The following is a 20,295-nucleotide window of genomic DNA, read 5'->3' on the forward strand; positions in this document are numbered from 1 at the left end:
TATTGAGGCAAGTTTGAACATGTTAACATAGGTATATATGTAGGATGTTACTTTTGTACTGTGGTTTTTTATTATTTTTTATTGAGTGAAAATTTGTCACTATAATATAATAAAAATTTTCTTTCTTTAAAAATTTTATTATGGCTAGTTGAGTGGCCTGAATATCATTTTAAAAATAGTCTGTCTTTATAGCAGGGTAACATGATAAGTAATAATTTGTTATTATCACTGGCTGTTAATGAAAAGACAATATTAACTCTGTGAAACACCATGCCATTTTACTGAGATTTTAATCATTTCATTTTAGTATAGAGGTTGTTTGAAGATGATTAAATTATCCTCAAATGAAACCGATCAATTTTTTAATTATGTACTGTTTATGCACTCCTAAAGAAGACATTTTGTTAGCAAAAGTTAGTTTGTTCAGTGCTTCTCTTCTACAAGAGCTGAAGTGCCTTGTACCCTTGTATTTAGTTTTTTAGGTAGGGTTTCTACCAGACTGATTTGATGGAGAGGGATCTTGCAAGCTTATGTATCTGTGTTATGTTTTGCATAAGGTTTGCATAGCTTGTTGAAGCACAAATAATGTCATTATAAGACAGATCCTATGATTTCAGTTTGTTTATAAATTCTTCATACAAATTCATCTTGTAGTCTATCATCGCTAAAATATCCTTTCTCTAAAATACTTTCATATTTATCTTCCTCCAGATATTTGTTATCTAGTGAAGCCATCTGTCAATAATTCTTTTATTTTTTCTCTTTCTAATTATTTAGACAATCCCTTGTGAGATTAGCCTCTTCATTTTACTAATAAGAGATCTGCTGATAGGAGTCATATTGTTTCAATTTGCCTCCGAGTCCTAGCTCATATGTATTAGGGAATAATGAGTTAAAAAATTAAAGACTATAATTAATCCTTTGAAATGTAGTTAACTATTTAATTTAGTTATTAATTTTCTAGAAAATTATCTCTCTAACTTTTATTTGCTAAAATTTAAATTAACTAATTCGAAAATAACTTCAGTTAATTTTATTTATCAAATTTTGGGGAATTTTTATCTGTTTGAATGTGGACATGAAGCTTGTACAATATACAAAGGGGAAGAAATAGGTAGTCTATATCTAAGAATACCATATTCTACGATATTTGTTCAAGTAAGCAATAAATAAGATCAGATGAATGTGTCGTAACAAAAGTGGGGTGGATTGGATTGGCTGCCCAAGTTTTGAGACTCAGATGAGAATATACAAGATCACTCTAAGACAATGTCTTTTATGGCATGAATGTCACTAAAAGCTTACAGCTGGTAACGAGAGGGGCTTATTGAAAGTAACATATCTGTAAAATGTGCCAGTTCACACACTTGGAGACGTACCCTCATTGGCGGAGTTGAGTGGAGTGTCCTTAAGGTATTTGACACATACTACCAGATGAAGAAACACAACACCTCTCAAATACATTGTCATAGAGGGCTCATGCATTGCTTTTCAACCCAAGAGTCGGAAATGTGAGGAGAGGAGGGAATGAATGGAGGAGACTTGACCAAAAGTTGAATCAGTGTATTTAATCTGAAGGTCCTTCTTACAGAGCTTGCCCAAGGTGGGGGGCCTGGCATAGGCGTACCCAGCGAGGGGCAGCAGGGGGCAGCTAGAAGCAAAAGTAAATTTAGTGCAAAACAAAAGTATTTTTTTATATTCAAGAAAAGTGGTATTAAATATCTAATTAAAATAATTTTTTTAGCAGAAATTTTTTAAAACTTAATGTGCAGTTATACTTTTATAGACATTTTGGTTACCTTAACTTTTTTGTGTTACAACATGAACGGCCACGGCTTACCCCCCTCAAGTTGTGTTTCTTGGTACGCCCTTGGGGTTTGGGTCAGTAGTTGCCTTGGAAGGGGATGGTAGCAGTGGCGGATACAGAAAAAACTCGAGGGGGGGGGCGCAACATATCTTAGGTTGTCTTTACTTTTATCGTAATAAAAAATGATCAAGTCACAGGCAAAGTATATGAAAATTTTATTTAAAGTGATTATAAACATGTAAAAGACAATGCCATCTTGATATAAAAAAGTTACAATTGTGGTTTTGCAATGTTCGGCCATACAGGCGGACCCGCAAGGGGGGGGCGCGCGCCCCCCATGTGTATCCGCCACTGGATGGTAGGGTATGAAAATGAAGAGCATTAGTAGCAATTTTGAGTTTAATGATGTCTGAAACTAATTTTGAAATGAGAATGTCATGAAACTTTAATGACTTACAATTACATAAGTTATTCTTGAACTGATTGTTTGCATTTCTCTGAATATAGTCCCCCTTTTTGTTCCCAAAATGCCTGTGGTAAAAGTAAAGGGGGGACTATATTCAAACGCATGTATCACAAATTTATGCTGACACTGAAGCCTCAAAATTAGGGGGAGGAATTATATTTGGAGAAATACAATATTTTTTAAAATACGTAACTGAAAAGAAAACTTTTAGCGTAAAAATCACTCTGACTGAAATAAGTTACTTTTTCAGAAAATTAACTTTTTACTTATATTAACTCTAATTTTAATCAATTAATTTTTTTAGTTTATTTTAGTGGAAGCATTCGAAATGTGGTGCTACCGAAGAACGATGAAGATAAAATGGAATGACCGTGTGAGTAACGAGGAAGTGCTAAGAAGAGTGGGAGGAAAGAGAAACCTCCTAAAAACCTTATGCAGAAGAAGGGACAACTTAGTTGGACACAATTTGAGGCACGATGGTCTGATGAAGACAATCGTTGAAGGACTAGTGGAAGGGAAAAAGGGCAAGGGACGGCCCCGAATGAGTTATGTAGGACAGGTTATAAAGGATGTAAAAGAGAAGAAATATGTAGCTATGAAAAGATTAGCGGATAGGAGAGAGAAATGGAGAGCTGCGTCAAACCAATCTTAGGATTGACTAATGATGATGATGAATTTTTTTGGCAACTTTCCCAACTACCCTAGCGTATGTAATTATTTATCCTGTATCAAGAGAGCCCTCACTAACCAACGTATGATAATATGAAAGATGTCAAGTGGTTTTCTTGCATGTTATTATTCATAAGATTTACATTACAATAGAAGGATTACTTCCCATGTACCACTACAGTATTATAGCTGACGCTTGTTATATTAAAGCAAAGAAACCTCCGCGCATAATATGGTTAACTAGAGTAGCAAAATCCTCTCTGTACAAAGTGAGCTGTAATATTTTGGAGTCCTCCCCGTATTGTGTTATTCATGCAAATTTAGCAATCATTTTTCAAGAATATTCATAAATGCAAAACAGCCAGCCTTCATCTCTAAGTCATCAATGCTTAAAAACTAATTTTGTAGAACCTTGAATATATGGTTAAATAAATACATTAAAACTTAGTCAATTCCACTCAACGTTTTATTCAATTAATTTGGTGGGTCCAACAAAGTTTTGGAACTTTGCAAGGATACCCACTGATGCTGGGTATGTAAGTCTGAGACTTTTCTAACATATACATTGAGGAGGGATGGAAAATAAGAAAGAAAACAAAAATAGGCACCAACACGGTTATGAGCCCTCTATCACCCATTAGGGTAGGTATGAGAGAGTAACGAAAAGGATGGTAGAATTTTGCACCATCATAGGAGTGACACAAGCCAGTGGTGCAGCGAGGGGGGGTTTGAGTGATAAACCCCCCCAGAGCTGAGAGAAATTTATAAGTTTAATCCATTTTGCATAATTGAATTAATATTAATTATAGAATAGTGTAAGGGTGGATAAAATATCTCTCAGAAAGCCGTAAAAACCACGATTTTGAACCATTTATCCTAAAAATTTTCTGTGGGAGGGCCCCTGCACCTCCTCCTAACCCTGAGGGATACTCCATGTCCCCTAAACCCCAGTATTAGTTGTGCCTAAAACCCCCCCTAGCCTTAATTCCTAGCTGCACCCCTGACACAAGCTACCACTATTATTTGATGTTCCCAGAGAGAGAGAAAACCATCTCATTGATGAGATGGTCAAGGATCAGTGAACTATAGAGAGCAATTTGGTCACACCTCTGGTCCAATCTGTGAATGGTCATTTACGTCTTTCACCACAAATAATATTCCAAAGAGTATTCTGCAAGCTAGCATTCTATGAGGGGCTCAAAGGATTACCTAATTCCAAAAGTGTGGATACAATTTTTTTATCGTCTAAGTGAGCTGTGAGGGAAGAATAGGAGCTCTAACTAAGCACGTCCTAGGTCGTGCTTAAAGGTGTTGTTGCATAATACATATTGTCATTTTTCCTGATATGTTTGAAAATAAATCAAAATATTCTGCAGGTAAGTGAAAAGTCTCCCATTAAAGAAAAAACAAAATATAGTGTGCCTAAAATTTGAGTCCCCAACTGAAAAAATTTCAAGTCCCCCTCCCACTAGATGGCCACAATAGGGGTTGCGCAAATTCTGGTCAACACTTGACAGTGTACCTTGTAGGGTCAAAACAATGTTTCCCTCCATCAGAATTTTATACGTTTGCTGTGGAGCTGTTATCATCCTCCCTAGGTTCAGACTGCATGGTTGAACACGCTGGTGTGTCAACGGAGTACTTCACTCTGAGCAGTGTGGCCCAACTAGGTTCATCTTTTAACTGTTGCCTGGAGGTGGCACCAGGGGTGCCGAATAATAAAAAATATTTGGGGGACCACACTGGGGGTCTTGCCCTGGGAAATTTTGTAAATAGTGAGTTCTAAAGGTTTTTTTTGTAGCATTTTTTAAAAGTCATATGATCAACATTAGAACCATGAAAACTTTTCTCTCTCTCTCGATAACTAGACACTCAGGGGAAAATCGACATGCTTGACAAATCTTTTCCTCTCCCCTCCATAATGAATTTTTGAGGGGGCTCGGGCCCCCTCAAGCCCCATGGAGTCGGCACCTCTGGGTGGCACCACTCTGGGCTGCCTCCTGCCAATGGGAGTGGGTGGAGGAACATGGGGCTGCCACCACTTGGCATCACCGTAGCTAGGATTTATGCTAAGGTCCTTTCTTCTGAGGCCATCTCAGTACAGTGCATCGTGAATGTGGCATGGGTCTATGCATATGTTAGCATTTTATGCTGTATTAACTTGACGAAACTCATGGATGTATTATCCCAATGAAGTTAATAAATATTATTATTATGGTTGGTGCTTGGCACTGCTGATTCCTGGGCAGTAGAGAGTGGGCATTAGACTGAGACCAGTGTCAGACGAGGTACTTAGATGTACCTTAGAATATAAAAAAAATACACTTAGAAGTACCACCAAGGTGGCACCAATCCCATTTTTAAAAACTTTATTGGTTGAACTCCATGCAGAAGTGACATCAGGGAGTGGGATAATGTAACATATTGAATGTGAATGTTTCACACAAAACAGCCCATTGATGGGTTATGTTGCAAATGGTCGGCCACTCATGGTGCCTTTTTGTGTGGCATGAGTGTCGCCCACCGCTGGGTTATGCTATGACCTTGTGTTAAATGAGTTCCATTCTGGGAAGCATAACCCAATAGTTGGTCAAGCCTTTCTTCCAGTCACACAACATAGGTTATAATGTAACCTATGGTATAGATACACCAAATTTTAAGTCTCTAACTTCTGATTTTGAAAAATAGCTGCAACTGAAGAAAATTATGTAGTAAATTTGTCATCGTGCAGGGTGGAGGTCGCACGATACCCACTGATGGGTCATGCTGCAGGGACCATGTTATACTGGTGCTCAACTGTAATCCTTACCTACCCAACACGGTCAATTCATCCCGAAACAGATTCAGTGACAGCCTTTCTCGCATAGGAGATCCATGCTTACAAATTGGAGGTAAAGAAGCTGAACAGGGAGTTTATTCTGGATATTATTAGCAGTCAGCAACACTAGTTAGCGAAGAAATTAACTACCCTGCAATAATTAAAGTAATATCTTCTAATGGCTAACACGCATAACCTGTAGCTAGCTCCCTCATGATGAAAGAACCTGTGTTGATGCCCTGGAGCATCATCGATGAGTGGAGTGGCACCAACTTTCCCATACTAAGGGAATCACCACCATAATATTTCTAGGCCCTTTCTTGGGACATATAATCACTGGTGTATATAAGTTCCAGGGCCACATTCTGGGGAGATGGCAGACCACTGGGTCATTGCAATCCGTAGAACCAATATAGAGAAGATGGGCACGTGTATATAAGAGGACCTCACATGATCCAGCTAGATTATGAGACTTCAGCTAGACTCAGCAGGAGACGCCATGTGCACGGTGAGGTATAAGAATTTTGCCAGGCAATTCATGCCAAATATGTTCACAAAATATACTATTAATCCACAAAAGCACCAACAGCCAAAATTACTAAATTGCCTCACTAGTTTACCTACATCGAGACATTTGCAATACCAAATGAAATCCCCTGGGGATCTGAAGGGTAAAAACTTTTCCCTCCGCCGAGGGAATATGTGGGCGGTTGGTGGCCAATGAGTACAAGAAACCATAAATGGAAGTTCTGATCATTTCGCTGAAAATATCGATAATGGCAAATAAAGCAACCAAGTTTGTACGAGCTAACAAAAGGGCATGCACAGATTACAGGCAGTTATTTTTGCCCCTTCTCATTTGCATAAATGGCCCTCAGCATCATTTTCGTCATACAACGACACTTTGAACACCTACGTACTGTGCGCTGAGTGGGATTACAAACAAACATTCCGCGGTCTTCGGTGGACTGGATCGCAATTGGATTATGGCTACGATGATGAAGTTTCTATTAAGAGGAATATCATGATATTAATTACCAAGTGCCTGAGCCTAATATCGCAAATTAGTATTGGCGAGGTCAGATATAGACCTCACGTCACTCTCCTCCTTTATTCCGCGGCCAAACCCCCCCCCCCCCCCTCCAACAATCTCCGCCTGAAGGACAAATGACTGCATCCCTGCGGTCGAGGGAGTGTGTCGCATTTGGTCAATCTCAGTAATTTTCCAAATTAGTGTTTCTAGTTTATATGTCCTCATTTCAATATTTCAATAATTCTCGTACAATTGCAAATCTCTTAATATTTTAAGAATGCATTGTTTGTTTAGCAATGTTGCAAAAGCGTCCTAAACCTGCTTATCGTAGGTATATTCGAACAGGTGCAGGTATACTCCTCGTAGCTGAGGCTTTGGCTTTTGGTTGCAGCTACTTGTGCTGGTATCGTATGAACACATCTAGAGGTTAGTTGAACATTACATATGACAAGATGCTCACTGAAATTAACGATGAAATTCAATGTCTGAATCTTGGTAATAATCTGTGTTAATACTTAGATTTTAGGCTGTTCATGCACAAGAACTTCCCCTGGGCATTAGAAGGTACGTGATTTACTCTTGTTTTACTGTTATTCTAATTTAACCATCATCATACTGCATGGGAATACTATAGTCATTTGCTCTTATTATATTCGTATTCAGGATATTACAGCGTTGGAAGCATACTCGGAGGAGAAAGTTCGAAGGAAAAAGATATATTAATCTGGTCCAGGGAGGGTAAAGTGGATGATAATTGAGCATAATCTTGCTGTTGACTGATGGCTGGTGTGAGGTCGGCCTTATATCTTTGTGGATTTGGAGCATTGGGCTACGGCTTGATGTCAATTCTGACGCCGAATGAAAGTGAATTTAGCAAAGTAAGAGATTAACCTCTTATTCCTAGTTTTGAAATAAGTATTAGTTATGAACAGTCATAGACTGAGGCATCTGAATAAAGGCATTGACATTTAATTTTTATTCCGGTTTTCGTGACCGCGATATTAATTTCTATATGCATTCTTCTACTTTTTTCAGTGTAGATATATATGTAGTCTATAGATACGTATAGTGATCCATAGATGTGCATAATGTTTTCTTTTGGTAAAGAGAGTCAGTCTTTACATACGTAGTAAACCTATAGGAAGGTAAATATTTCTATACATAGGTACCTAGACATTGATTATAGGAACATACAGATTCTTATGAAGGCGTACAGATTTCAAAGAATGTCCAACCAATTTATTTGATGTTCAAAATGTTCAACTTGACGTGTCCGTAAAATATTCAGCGTACATTTATACTTATACATGAGTAACGTTTTCCAAATATTCAGAGAAATTTGCTTGACTGTGAAATGAACTTTAAGAATGGTTGTTTCACATATACTCTGTAGCCCGGCCATTGATTTCTCAAGAAAATTGAGTAGACACAATCGTGGGAAAATATAATATTTATTAATACTTAAAATTTTGGTTATTTGCTTCTAACAGAATGGCAAAAAATCACTAAGTTTATATGCATGCCTTCAACCTGTAGATACAATGGGTGGAGTGAAATAGTTACCCCTATGAAAAAATTGTATAAACCTGTTTCAAAATTTTATACAATCTTATACATTGCCATGGCAATTGTATAAATTGTATAAAATTTTGAAACAGGTTTATACAATTTTTTCATAGGGGTAAACACTATATTTATGTTAGAGAGTGAAAATACCATCCTCGGTGTACTTCCAAAATTTACAACGAAAAGTAAAACTTCAGCTGTGTATACCCTGATGTGGATCTGATTATGTGTGTCCTTTTTTTGTATCTACAGACATCTATCAGAAGTAATGAAAGGAAATATGTATACTGTTCATTCAACATGCAGGAAAACTTATGACAATGAAAATAATGTATAGTTAGTACAGTTGAGCCGGACCTCAAATCCGGAAATCTTGGGACGGAAGGGTTTCTGGATTTCTGGCCTTGTGCACGCGGAAAAAGTGGTACCCTTTTTTTTGAGAATTTCAATCCAATAAAACCATAATTCAGAAATTACACATGAAAGTTATTTTAACATAAATTAGCGTAAACCTTCTAGCAACTAGCAATAAATACATCTTTTTCTTTATGCTCAATAACTTTCATTGATAGTGCAGATGTTGTGATATCTGTCGATACCTTCCTTTGTCGGGCAGTAAATCTGTGCAAATGCTTCTATATTTTGTCAATTAATTAATTTATAAATGCGCTCAGGCTGTTGCACTCAATATTTGCGATCCCTATGCTTCCCTGCCCAGGTTGTTAGCGTATGATCGTAGCGTGTGCTAACTTCCTACTCATCCGAGAACAAGGCTTGGAGAGTGGTGCCACAAGGTGGCAAGTTGAAACACTACGCAGAGGAATTTTCTAACATTCCGGATTTCTGGTATTCTGGATTTGAGGTACTCAACAGTATTTGGATATCCAATAGTCACTTGTAGATGATTATGTATAGGGTTTCCCATGCATAATTATTGGTGTTCATGTACTTTTGTATGGGAAAAAAAGGCCAAGTATCAATAGGTACACATAGAAATGTTTACCTGGGGAGCGAGAGGGCAATATTTAGTTGGGTTGATTTTGTTGTTATCTTAGTGAGATTTGGTTATAGCTAGAATCCATAATAATCTCTGGTAGTATCAAAACTAATTCTTTTCTCTCGCAAAAAATGTGAAATGAAGTGAATTATTTGCCGTTAATATTGAATTGTCTCACTTCCTTTAAGTCTATTAATTGTCAGCCATTGATAAACTCTATTGTACATACACCCTTCTTGAGATTACCTTTCAATGTAGTCATTTTCAAAAGTTCTGGTCTATTCAGAATATACTCTTCACCCATTTGTATCTATGCCATGCAATGATTTACGTACATATAATCTTTGATTTTGAGATAATTTCTCTGGAAAGTCATAATGGTACCTCTCGTTTATACTGTTTATGGCACCCGAAGCTCGTGACACTGCTGGTCCTCCAGCCTTCCCAAAACTTCTAGTGCCTACTCATAAGTTTGTCCTGTGGCATGGCCCCTTCCTAAATGGTCCCTTTCAGTCATTGGGTTTAGGTGCCATTATGTAGCCAAGTCGATAATTTTTTCTCCTCCAAGAGCCAGAAACCCTCCTGCTTATCATGAAAATAAATGTACCTTCTCATCCAAAGTGTTGAAAATGTATGCAGATGTGGCACTTCGCCTACCTAAGGTCATCGTTTTTATAAATATTAACAATCCATTAATAATCATCACATGTCTTGAGGTTAATATTTAAATGCAGTGTTATTTCAGTCATTCTACCGTTGCTCTCAGAAGTGTTCCAGTGCCTATCAACTCTCCTGTTTTTTAAATAATTTTGTTTTCAATTATTTTTTAACTAAGGAAGTATTAATACTTTTATAATTTAGTCATTCTAGTGAAAACTCTTATTGATTGAAAAAGATGTAAGACTCTATGAAATGATAATGAAGTTTCACATTGGTGAAGCATTAAACCCTCTGCTGCAGTGTCAGAAAGGAGGGGCGTTTTTTTCAATCTTGCTGTAAAAAATTAACTGAAAGATTGCCAAAAAAATTTTTACTTCATTTATGTTATATAAAATATAAAAAAATCTCTCTGCTGATTTAATTTGTCCTCATGCATTTCCTTTTTTTTTGGAAATACAAGCTTTCAAACTCATTTTAATGGTGGAATGAACAGTATGTTTTGTGCTGGATCAAGTAACGCACGAAACTGGCTTCAGCAATTTTTGAAATACCATTTGAGAGCTAATTTTATGAAGCTCTAATCTGGGCTCTCATTCAATTTTGTGTCTGAGCTGTGATTTTTTTTCTTTCAGAAACTCCTTGAAGGCAGATCCGAAACCACCGATGATTTGCTGAAAAAGCGTCAAACCTTTGTTGATGTTCTGAAATCGGCAGCGAATGAGAAGGACCCTATTTATCGCCAAACGAAAGAAGAAATTGATAAGCACCTTAGAAAGTAAACAGGTTGTGAGAGAATAGTTGTATTTTTTCTGTTCCGTCACTCTTTGAGTGTCTCATCCAATTGGGAAGATGATGGACAAATCAAATGCACACTTGGCGGAGCAGGTGACGGAGCGGATGAAACAGCGAGAAAGTGAAAGACTCCTTCAGATAGAATCTAAAAAGGAATTGAATGATTCTGCCACAAACTCTGAAATGGTCTCAGGCTTTGCCAGGGTATTTCATGAAACCAAGCAAAATATTGAAGAGGACATAAGCAAGGCTCACAATATTGATAAAAATCTACTTCTGACTGCACTTGTTGCTATCAAGAGCGATATTCAAAATCTTCAGAAGTATCTGTCGACATCGACACTCTTCCTTTGTCGTTACGACATTAGAAAGGCTCAAGAGGCAATCCAAGAGCTTATGCATAAGGTTCAGGAAATAGAGGAGACGCAGGTGCCAAAGAAAAAATTTGCTTTCAAAATGCGCAAATCTAAGGAACTCTCAAATGGGGTTTCCAAGCTTAAGATTGAGGATTCAGTTGATTCGTCCTCAAAAGCCATTGAATCGAAGGCTTATGTAAACACATGTGGTTATTATGATAAAGTAAATGAAACTCTTGTCTTGTCTAGCAATGAAATTTTCAGACAAGATGTTACACTCTCGAATCTTGATCATTGCACTGTGAAACTGTATGGCACACCAAGCACCGTACACATTACCTGTTTGCGTAATTGCACTGTTTTGTCTGGGCCAGTGGCAACGTCTGTGCTTATTGAAAGTTGCTTTAATTGTACATTTGTTCTTCCTTGTCAACAACTTAGGATACACAACACAAAAAATTCTGACTTCTATATCCATGTAACCACTAAAGCTATTATTGAAGACTGTACTGGGGTTCAGTTTGCCCCGTATAATTGGCATTATGATGGAATCCAAGAGCATTACAAGCAGTCAGGGCTGGATCTAAATAGAAATCATTGGGATGAAATTGATGACTTCAATTGGCTATCATCGGATAAGCCCTCACCTAATTGGGTTGTTTTAAAGGAAAGGGAAAGGAATATAGTATGGGATTAGTGCACTGCTTTGTATTAGTTTTTATTATCTTTCAGTCAGCAAATGTTTTTTATGATATGATTATATTAAATTATTAACTAATAAAAATGCTTACTATTTATTTAGAGGTTTGAAGTGTGTATTTATTGTAGCTGTTACAATGGTGGTGGCCCAGCTTTCCCCTCTCGATAGAAGGATCTATATATTCAGCCATGACAAATACTGAGAAAGAGAATGACAGAATATCGTCAGATTAACAATAAGGTTCCTCAGAGCTTAATGCATGGCGTTGTAGTGAAATGTCATGTCAGAGGCTGAACTAATAACTTTCTTGGTGATGCAGCAGTGGTCATTGCTGTAACATTTCTGAAGGAAGTGGTATGTTTCTTCATGAACTCCAGAAGTTGCCATAAAGGTTTCCAGAGGGCATTAGTTCATAAAAGTGAAACCAGCAGAAGCCAAATGAACTAATTTGCCCACCATAGTGATCTACTGTATTTGATGTTTACCATTGACACTTTTAGTGCGGGTGTGAATTTTGGGTTCATATTCCATGCAGAATCTATTATTTCACGTATAAAAGACTGATTACCAGTGGTGCCGACTCCTCTGGGCAAAATTTGTTATGGGTGTGAGGAAAAAATGTGTCAGGCTTGTCGATTTTCCCCGGAGTGTCCGATCGAGATTTCATTTCATTATCAGGGTTCTAATGTTGATCATATGACTCTTCTAAAATGCTTTAAAAATTTAAAACTCACTATACATACATGCTTACAAAATTTCCAGGGGCAAGATCCCTGGTTCGGGCCCCCCCAATGTTTTTTGTGAGTCAGTATCCCTGCTGATTACCAGACAATGATGTCATATAATCATATTCCTGCAAAAAAATACATTTGTCTTGAAAAAAAATTCTTGACTTCTTTAGCAGTCATTCACCATAGCTTTTAATACTACTTAGGCAACCAACAACACAAATAGTTTTTTCCTTCAGCTGTCTTGCTATGAAGTTATTTTCTGCAAAATGTTATTGATCAAAAAAAGTATTTGAGGGCACCTAGAAAAGATTTTTAGGCTAACTCTAACTACAATGGACTCGATATAAAATGGATACCTCATACTTTTTCCTAAAAATACCAATCCAAAAATTTTGTTGCTGGAGTTGTGAAATTAACTTCCAGGTAAATCGTTTTTTATCCAACTACGTATGGCACTTGTGTAATATGGATTTATCAAAAAAATAAATGCCAAATGAGCACTAATTTGTGTTCGCAATTACCTATTTTACAATAAATATAATACATTGGGGCATAAAGAAAAAATAGCAGTATTATCTTTAACTATATTTATCAATGAACAAAACATTGCATAAAGCTACATTTATTGTTAGTAAAAAAAATGTGAAATCAAAAATGTATAACAAAGGTGCACATAGGAGCCTAATACAGCAGACTCCCGATTATCCGGCTGCGGTTTATCCGTGCATGGTTTTCACTCCGCGATCATTATAACCCTTTCGCGCCGGACCTTCGTTGAAGGAAATTCTTCCTCATTACGAGTCTCTTGAAAATTTTCTTCACTCCCCTGTACGAAGCTTCCTCGCGTCGACTGAAGGCAGTTGTTCCCTCCCTAACCATTTTTGGACCCAACTCAGCCGGGCGCCGATCCCTTCCCTCGGCCTCTGTCCCTGACCCTCGAAGGATTAAAAGCCCCTTCCCAGCGCGAGTCCGCGGTCAACTGGCTGAAATATTAATGTTTAATATATACAAATATATTTGTTCGCATTGAATTTTTTACATTCAATATGAATTTTATGTCCTTTTTTCTGAGCGTGCAGACATTTTAAATGAAGTACTAACATTCATATAGACGGATTTAGTATATTTACCAGTTGTCGTATAACTCCGTTGATATTAACGTAAGAATTTCGATTCAAATTTCCATGTGGTCACCAAAGAAAGATAAATTAATTTCTAGCATTGGATCTCAAAAGTAAGCAACAAATATTTATTTGGAAAAAACACTGCAAATAACAGTAGTTGACCGCGTGGAGTGGATAGGAAAGCGTCGACCTGAGCGGCAGAAGAAGGGACTGGGATCTCGAGGGGCGACCGCGTCCACAGGTCTATTGTGTCCACCACGGTCACTTTTTTCAACCTGTGCGGCATTCGTTGTTTAGGGAAGAAAATCCTTGCAGCACAGATGCGGCATTCGGCGCAAAAGGGATTAAAAAAAATAGAATCGGACTCAAAATCATCGGAATTACTGCATTAACGCCAGGAATTCACCGAGCTTATTATTTCTGTAAGAATCCCCTTCGTAAAACGGAGGCGATGACGCGCTAGCTGCATTCACGGGAGCGCCGGGTTCCTGTTTTCCAAGCCTCGCAGTCCATGACCTTGCTCCTTGATTACGGATACACGTCGCGAAGAAGTTGCAAACGGGGAAACTTGTGCGAGACGCGACTACGTGGCGTGGTGACTGACAGTGTAGTTTCCGACGTCGAGCAGTGGTTTTGAAGTATTTGTGCAAATCACTTTTCTGTAGCCGTGATCACACAGCCACGGATGTGTGGTTTTCGAAACCAGGCCTTATATGGAGCATTATTAATATGAGTAAAACCATGTTATTGCCGCTTAAAAGATCGCGAACTGGCGAAAAAAACCCTTTTGAGTCCGGGAAGCACTCTTAAATAACAGAATAACTGCATAAATAATATTATATTGTTTTTATACGTAATTTATTAATATTACAAGACATTTAAGCGAAATTTTTGGGCTTTCCGGTTGAGAGGCTGGTGTTTGGTCCCTGCGAGGAATTTCTCCCCCTTCCCGCACACCAACGCAGTAAAATTTTTACGACTTGCAAGGTGGACGAGCAGGGAGAATTATACGGCCAATTGAGAAATTCCTTTATTTCTTCTTTAATCTTTCGAGGCCGTAGAAGCTCAATCCCCATTTTTCCATTTAAGCGAAAGTTTGGATTATCCGTGTTTCCCGATTATTCGTGCCGTTTCTACCCATCATCAGCCCGGATAATCGGGAGTGTTCTGTATTTAAATATAGTGAATGGTTTACTAAATAGATTACTATAAAAAAGCACCTTATTTTACAATGCTCACATGGCACCTCATTTTACAACAGATTTTCATAAATAGAGAAGAAAGAGATAGAGAATAATCTAAATCTTGGAATTTCTGCCTCAATCTCCCGACAATGATGGTCTTCGAAAGGTCAAACCCAAAATTACAAACAGGAAAAAAATACTCTCATTGTGAAAAAATAGTTGCCCACTTCAACCTATAACATGATGTTTAATATATGATAGGTATGTTAAAAATTATCATTTTCAGATTTAATTAGGAACTTATATTAATAGTATTACAGTTTACAATTTAAAAATTCTAGTAAAATTAAAATTGAAAAACCGAGTATTTTGGAGCCCTTTGAAAATTGCAGAGGAATGTCTCCTTCAAAATTTTAAAGCTAGTAACGGAGAAGAGTGATGGATCCAAGAACGACTACTTCCTTAATGTTACTGGGGGTACAATGACAGGCCGAAAAGAGAACCCTACCCAGCGGCAACAGGGTGGGGGAATAGAAAGAACCATCATAAGTAAGCAATCATTTGCCATTGGCTGGGAGGCAGCATGACTGCTCAAGAAGTCATCCACACGGAAAGTGTTAACATGCATGTTAAATATTTTCATTTTGATGTAATCTGATGTGACCAAGGCATTCCGAAGGTATGCTATCATTACAAATTTCATCGTCATAATGGAGTTGAAGTTAATACAGTAAAATTGTCAAATAAGCAGTTGTGGTCAAAAACCTACTGCATTTCAAGATCATATAGGTCTATCTACGGTTAAGGTAGACTGTCTAAATGATACTTAACGCCTGTGAAGATGACATGATTCAGTGATAAGAAGCTTCCAAAAATTACACTGCCTATCAAACAGAGGAGAGGGCAGGAAGTCTTCTTTAAACAAGTGAAGGTAGAGACCACGTTGGTCAGTATGGTGACATTCATTTCAATCCAGGCACAGTAACATTTACTTTGACGGCTGTAGTCAGAGGCATAGCCAGGAATTTCGTTCGGGGGGGATCCAAAACCAGGGGTGAAACTTTTTGAAAAACAGGGTACTAAGTAGAGGGTTTCAAACTAATTTTAACACTTTTCATAATCAAAGAAACTTCATTTGTTGAAGAAATATTTTGTAAATTCATGATTTTTCGACATTTTGTTTTCTTTTATGAAGGAAAATAATTGTTTTTATATTTCAGGGGGGGTTTGGACCCCCCAGACCCTCCCCCAGCAACACCACTGGCTGTAGTATTGTGATTTGGAAGGCAAGGGGAAACCACCGCATTATTACTCTGAGGAGTCGCAGCTACTCTACCCATTATTTTAAAGACATGATGGCATTCTCTTGAGTAAAATATTCCAGTTTAATTTTAGAGTAAACTAGGTAGTCCCCCATTTGGATCTACAAGTGGGGACTACCCAAGAAGGTAATTGGTCAACTGTGATACATTTATGAGGCTAGGAACATGGAACATGAGATCACTTAGGACCAGTGGTAAGCTAGAAAACCTCAGGTGGAAATGCGAGGATTGAATATTGACATACATACTAGGAATCAGTGAAATGAAGAGGGAGACTTTTGGAGCGGAAGCAATATGATTATAAACACACAATCTCTAAACAATAATACTGGGGTTGGAATAACGCTCGGAAAGAGCATGGGAATGCATGTGAAATGCTTCCTACAGTACAATGAAAGGACGGTTATGATAAAGTTAGAGACTAAGCCAGTAATCACCATAGTGGTACAGGTATACATGCCTATGATAGACTACGAGGATGAAAAAGTTGAAGACATCTACGATATCACAGAAGTAATCGAACAGGTAAGAGGTTAAGAAAACCAAATTGTTTTACGTGTTTTGAATGCTGTCATATTGGCGAAGGTCAGGATGGAAGAATAATTGGAAAGTCTGGATTAGGAATTCGAATTGAAAGAGGGGAAAGGCTCATGGAATTCTTCACAGAGCAAAAGTGAACTGGTAGCCAACACAATGGTTAAGAATTGTGAGTGTAGATGCTGCGAGATGGTAGAGGAAACGGCCACCCATCTGATGTGGAAGTGCCCTTTTATAGAGCCCAAGGAGGTAAGAGATCTTCACATTGGGGACCTTTTGGCTGTGTTGGGCAGAATGGACCTTAGTTGACAAAAAGGTCTTTGACAATGTGGAATAGGATTCAAACCTTAAAATTCTGTGAGAAATTGGAGTGCTCTACAATGTTCCAAGAATTGTACAGCTTAAACCAAGTAGGTGAGATAAAACCTGGTCCAAATCACAAAGTAGCAAGAAAGGAAAGAGGAGTGAGACAAAGGTGTACACTTTCCACCTTCATTTTCAATATTTGCATCAAGAAAGAGCAATCAATAAAATCAAAGAGAAGGCTTCAGGTGTCAATCCCCCCCCGAGAAAGAAATAGTATGCTGTGATTTTCTGATGACATAGCAGTGATATCTGAGACAGAGAAGGATTCCAAGGAGACTGATTAATATAGAAAGGACAATAGCCAGATATCAGCCAAGAATCAACAAAAAGGAAACTAAGATATTAATACCTAGTATTCAGCAGAGAGGAGGGTGGGACAAACTTTTAATTAGGAAAACAAAAGCTTGAAGAGATGAAAGGGTTTTACTATTCAGGAAGCTAAGTAACCAGTGATGGACAAAGTGACAAAGAAATAGTCCATAGAATAGCACAGGCAAAGAGGATATTCTATCCGAAGAAGAATCTACTTACAGCTGAGAATACAACCATAGAAGTAAGTAAAAATTCATTAGATCCTAAAACTGGAAGATTTTTCTGTATGGGAGCAAGGTTTGAATATTGACAGTAGCAGAGAAGTCAGTCAAGAGTGGAAGCACTTCAAATTGGTGCTATCAAAGAATGACGAAGACACACTGAATCGACCGCGTGAGCAACAAGCAAATATCTAGAAAAGTAGGAGAAAAGATGAGTCTTCCAGAAATCTAATGAAGATGATGGGACCACTTAGTCACAATATGAAACATCACATGATGGCCAGTAGAAGACCATTGCCTAAGGACAGGTGGATAGGAAGAAGGAAATACCCCATCTAAGTTGTGTACTAAGGGCAGGTAATTTAAGATGCAAAAGAGAAGAAATATGTCACTATGAAAAGGATAGCAGAATGGAGACAACATAAAACCAACCTTACGATAAAAGGCTCATGATGATGAAAGGATAATTATTAGGTTAAGTGACAGGCAATTAAAAAAATGCACATTTTTACTTACCGATCAAACTTACTTACTTTGAGAATATGTTGAAAAGGGATTGTTGTACTGTCATTAGTGAAAATACTGAGTTCTTGTTGCCACATTTATCATAAGAGTCTTGAGTATTTCTCTTTCATCCGAGTTAAAACAATATGGTGGAGCTGTCATCACCTCCCAATGGTAAAACAAATGGCCTCTCAAAGAAATCTCTGTGGGTGTACCATTAAACTGAACCGCATACTTTGACAATCAACATCTACGAGGAAAAGCATGTCATAAATGTAAATTGAAAGACCAATACTTAGTGATCTTGGATGAAGCTGATCAAAAATTTGCAGAAGTTTAATATCAAACAACCAATTTAAAACCCTTTGCAGAGATTAGAGTAAGCGATACGTAAGGAAAGTAAATTCTAAAATTGCCTCACTCTCAACCCTGCTCAGCGATGCAAATAACCTTTTCTCAGCCATGATGAATCCATGCACGAAGATGGGAACAAATACAAAATGATATTAGATGTGAAATTTAACATTAAAAAATCTGTTCTCTTCTTTGCCCTCACTGTCTCCCGAACGTTTCAATGACTTCTTTGTAATTAAAGGGAAGTACCAATTTTTTTCTGATGATTAATGTTGGATCTACAAAGGTAAATGAAAAGCATGTTCCCCCACTGGATGTGTTCCAACCCAGCATAGAGGACACCTGATGATAGCATTAGATGCTGAAACCCAGGTCGTGCTATTTCAGCATAAAGGCATTGGATATTTGTAACTGTCGCACTGTTTACTTAAGTAAAATTTCAGTGACCTGGAAGTCTGACCTATACATACTCCAGCAGCTTTATGTAGCTCCACAGGAAGAAGGTTAGATTTACCCTAAGAATGCAGTCCTGGGTTCAACAAAGGTTTGCTAGCTTGGTCTCTCAGTACGAGATATTTTATGCCATGCACTAATGATAGAAGCACAACCCTACAAGAGTTCATTCAAATAAATATGAATGCTAAGGAGTCTCACATAGAGATATCAATGCTAACATTAAGAAAGATAAGAAGTACATAGGTACATGGGGAAACTGTGGTAGATAAAAGGCTATGTATTCTTGTATCTGATGAACTTAGTAAACACTCAAAATACACACAAGACCTTATTTAAACACAAAAAATATACATGTTGAGAATAAAACATTTAGTTACTAAAAGAGCCAACTCCTGAAAGTATACTGTAACTCCTGGAGATTGCAGGAGGGCTATGACTCTAAAAAATGTATTTAACTTTGAAATTACCAGTTTCCATTTTTTTACCATTAATTTTATCACTCAAATTGTTGAATAATTTTCAGCAACTTGAAGGACATTGGTATGTCAAAGCAAATGAAAAAATAGAATTGGGTTAAATCTCTAATCCATGGGTATGGTCAAATATCTTAAATCCATGCATTTGATCCTCTACTGAAAAAGTGAGGTGGAAAAAATTCCATTTAATCTTGCATTCACCCAATAATTTGAAACAATAAAAAAAACAAAAGATCAGTGAGGAACATCTAGAGAAATAATAAATGGTGCACAGGTTCTTCATTGGAAGCGTATGCAGCAGAGCACTGATATTCCGTTTATGACACAACAGAAAACAAACCAAAAATCGAAATATCAAAAAAGATGAATACTCCCATTTAACTTCCTTGTCAGTTTTGACCTTGATTTTAGAGCATTACTATATCTCTGCTTATTTTGATTCCTTCCCATAAAAAGATTGTTCTCTGCAGTTTAGAGCTGAAAGGGACTTGGAGGGACCGATACACGGGTAATCTCATGAACATTTACTAGTGCAACGGATGATCTGTGTTCTACTGCATTTACTATATACTGAAAGTATTTTGACATTTAATCATTTAATTCCTCTAAAAGAAAATATAGGTTACAAGACTATTGGATAAAAGAACAAAAAAATACAGCCTATGAAAACGTACATTATAGCCATTTCAGAAAAATAAAAGTGACACAAGCGTGTTCACAAATTACAATTCAGGAAAGTATTCATTCTGAATGAAAAAGAATAAGAAAAATAATTTTTTTGAATATTCAGGATATGCAACTTGAAAATACATGTAATATCAAATACTTAACTATGTATGCACAT

At 37.4% G+C, this 20,295-nt stretch overlaps 1 protein-coding gene across 4 annotated transcripts; it reads left to right on the forward strand.

Moving 5' to 3' along the window:
* The first annotated feature begins 6,875 nt into the window (after positions 1-6,875).
* LOC124157114 (tubulin-specific chaperone C-like) lies at positions 6,876-11,961 on the forward strand. 4 transcript variants are annotated; one of them, XM_046531614.1, is made up of 5 exons: positions 6,876-6,977; positions 7,139-7,219; positions 7,313-7,357; positions 7,457-7,671; positions 10,649-11,961. In XM_046531614.1, exon 5 carries the CDS (start codon positions 10,866-10,868, stop codon positions 11,859-11,861), a length of 996 nt encoding a protein of 331 aa, XP_046387570.1. In that variant the 5' UTR covers positions 6,876-6,977; positions 7,139-7,219; positions 7,313-7,357; positions 7,457-7,671; positions 10,649-10,865; the 3' UTR covers positions 11,862-11,961. The 4 variants fall into 4 exon arrangements, with proteins under 4 accessions (XP_046387570.1, XP_046387572.1, XP_046387569.1 ...); XM_046531615.1 differs by having other exon boundaries at positions 6,949-6,967; XM_046531616.1 differs by lacking the exon at positions 10,649-11,961 and having other exon boundaries at positions 6,913-6,967; positions 7,457-7,659.
* Positions 11,962-20,295: the final 8,334 nt, after the last annotated feature.

Source organism: Ischnura elegans, chromosome 4, assembly GCF_921293095.1.
Source record: "Ischnura elegans chromosome 4, ioIscEleg1.1, whole genome shotgun sequence".
NCBI classification, from domain to species: Eukaryota; Metazoa; Arthropoda; class Insecta; order Odonata; family Coenagrionidae; genus Ischnura; species Ischnura elegans.

Bases quoted from the DNA above. Each gene is read 5' to 3' on its own strand.
- LOC124157114 (XM_046531614.1), top strand. From the start codon at position 10,866: ATGATGGACAAATCAAATGCACACTTGGCGGAGCAGGTGACGGAGCGG.